General features: G+C 37.3%; 1 protein-coding gene across 1 annotated transcript; it reads left to right on the top strand.

The window, feature by feature from the left end:
- The first annotated feature begins 1,739 nt into the window (after window positions 1-1,739).
- On the top strand, window positions 1,740-2,675 carry LOC108699017 (olfactory receptor 12D2). The gene has a single exon (XM_018230874.1). The coding sequence runs from the start codon at window positions 1,740-1,742 to the stop codon at window positions 2,673-2,675; it is 936 nt and encodes a 311-aa protein (XP_018086363.1).
- The last annotated feature ends 379 nt before the right edge of the window (window positions 2,676-3,054 follow it).

The raw sequence follows: 3,054 nt of genomic DNA, 5'->3' as shown, positions 1-3,054 counted from the left end.
TAGATCTTTTTATAAATAGATTTGTTTTTCTTATATATTTTGAGAAAATGAACTGTAAGTGAACACAATTAGATCTAATTAATAATGATGGGTGAATTTATTCGCCAGGCGCGAATTTCCACGTTTCACTGCCGACGGTTCCGACACAGGCATTAATTTAAATTCCAGCGACAATTAAACAGACACCCATTGACTTCAATGCAAGTCAAATGTCACCAGCGTCGAAATTGTCCCTGGCTTCAATTTTGACACCAGCGAAACGGGACAAATTTGCCCATCACTACTAATTAACTCAACAACATTGCAAAGTAATAATAAATGCCAAATTGATGCTGATTGATAAAGTAACAGCATAGGATGCTATGGTGGACAACAACCACTGTGATAAAATAGCAACAATAGACTGCAATACTACAGTTTATACATAACAAGGATTTGTGTGAAGTATAATCTCTCTCTCTCTCTCTCTCTCTCTCTCCCTCTCTCTCTCTCTCTCTCTATATATTTTCTTTAAGGATCGCACTCACAGGACTTATATGAAAATAGAGTTGCTTTATTAAAAATGTCTAACGTTTTGGCTGTAACGCCGCAAAAATGCAATACAATACCTGTTTAAAAACATTGTTTGGCGCAAACCCACCGTGACGAGTGTCAGACCCATAACCAATGAGCCTAGTTTATCTCTCCAAGTGCACACACCCCCAATCCATCCATTCCTAATTAATGAAAACTGAACTGGTTTCATCATTATGGTCTTTCTCCCTCCAAAGATGATAATCTCTTTTTTTTCACTTAGTTAGGATTGATGCATGGGCATTGCCAAGATGGGGCGCATTAGCTTATGCATACTTTGTAAAACTTTGTAACTAAAAGTGTCTCTTTTTTACTGGGGGGCCCATTTACTTAGCTCGAGTGAAGGAATAGAAGAAAAAAAACTTTGAATTTCGAATGATTTTTTAGGCTACTTCGACCATCGAATTGGCTACTTTGACTATGACTTCGAATCGAACAATTCAAACTAAAAATCGCTTGAATATTCGACCATTCGATAATCAAAGTACTGTCTCTTTAAAAAAAAACTTCGACCCCCTACTTCGCCACCTAAAACCTACCGAGGTGCAATGGAAGGTCCCCATAGGCTTTCACAGGTTTTTTTGGTCGTAGAAAAATCGTTCAATCAATTGATTAAAATCCTTCGAATCGTTCGATTTGAAGGATTTAATCGTTCGATCGGACGATTTTTCGTTTGATCGAACTAATTGCAGTAAATCCTTCGACTTCGATATTTGAAGTCTAAGGATTTACATTCGGCAGTCGAATATTAATTAACCCTCGATATTCAACCCTATGTAAAGCTGCCCCTAAATGTTAACTTTAAGTTGTGCAAAAATACGTTTTCCCTGGGGGCTATATATTGGAGTGCTGGGGTTAAGTTATATATATATTGGGAGTCCAATATATTAAGATACAAAATAGAAATGCATTCAGCATTATTCAGGTTATTATTATTACATGCTAGTAATTTTAACAGTAGTAGTGGCAGAAGAAGCCTTTTACCTTTCCTTGTATATGCATGTATCAGTGTCATGATTCAGGCACTAAAGGTAGTAGCAATTTGGAAGCTGATTAAAGGCAACCATCCACCCACAAACTCACATAATTGGTATCTGTCAATATATGTGCATTTATATGTGTTTATATATGATGCCATTGTTTCCTATACAGATTCCATATATAACATGGTTCCAGGAAACAAAACGTCTGTCACTGACTTCGTCCTACTTGGGCTAACGGACCATACAAGACTTCAGATAACCCTCTTTGTTTGTATTTTAATCATCTATTTATTGAACTTGACCGGTAATTTTCTGATTATGCTAAGCATCATTACTGACTCCGCTCTCCATACTCCCATGTACTACTTCCTGTGGAATTTAGCCTTTATTGACATCTGCTACTCTTCTGTGGTGGTTCCTAAGATGCTCTATGATTTGATTTCAACAAGAAAGACGATTAGTTTTTTTGGATGCATCTCACAAATACACTTTTTCCATTTCCTGGGAAGTTCTGAAGTCATGCTTTTTTCAGCAATGTCTTATGACCGCTATGTGGCCATTCAGAACCCTTTGCGTTACTCATCCATCATGAATGTAAGGTTTTGTCTACAACTGACTCTTGGATGTTTGATGCTTGGATATTTCCATTCTCTTTTGCATACCCTATTAATAGTAAAGCTTCCATTTTGTGGCCCAGATGTGATAAACCACTTCTTTTGTGACATTAAACCCTTGTTGAAGTTGGCTTGTACAGATACTTCTATCAATTTGCACCTCCTCAACGGCATCACTGGAACCCTAACAATGATCACCCTCTTTCTCACCATTCTTTCTTATATTTTGATTAGCAGATGCCTCATGAAGATAACAAATACAGAAGGCAGAAAGCGTGCATTTGCTATTTGTAGTGCCCACCTCACTGCTGTTCTACTTTTAAATGGAACAGCTATATTCACTTATATACGACCTTCATCACAAAGTTCATTAGACCAAGACCGAGCTGCTGCAGTTTTGTACACAGTGCTGCCCCCTGCCTTAAACCCAATTATATATTCCTTGCGAAACAAAGAGATAAAAAAGGCTATGGGGGCACTGACCAGGAAATTGTTGTTCTCATGAACTACAAGATCTGTAAGGGTTTTAATAATATTTAGGGTCATGTTTATAATTGTTGGTTTTAAATTTAAACCAAAAAAGTTGACCTAAAAAGTTTAACATTAAATACCTATGTAGGAATCTGAAGCGTTTGGACTAAAACCAAAGTTCCTATTTCTATATTTTAAGGCACTCCTCTCACTGTTTCATAGGGGTTGAGAAATGGAAGGAGATGGAAGCTGCAATGCAGGAATGGTCAGCAAAGAGTAGTAAGGTAATGAGTTCTGCCCCACTCAGAAGTACTAGTAGGTATCCTGGACAGAACACAGGATGTTTAAGAACAGAAAACAAGCTCATTGTAGGGTAATCACTGCATAAAGATTCAGCAAAAATGTATCTGCAT

Source organism: Xenopus laevis, chromosome 8L, assembly GCF_017654675.1.
Source record: "Xenopus laevis strain J_2021 chromosome 8L, Xenopus_laevis_v10.1, whole genome shotgun sequence".
In the NCBI taxonomy this organism is placed as follows: Eukaryota; Metazoa; Chordata; class Amphibia; order Anura; family Pipidae; genus Xenopus; species Xenopus laevis.
Note: the sequence above shows the minus strand (reverse complement) of the source record. Positions and strands in the feature narration are given on the sequence as shown.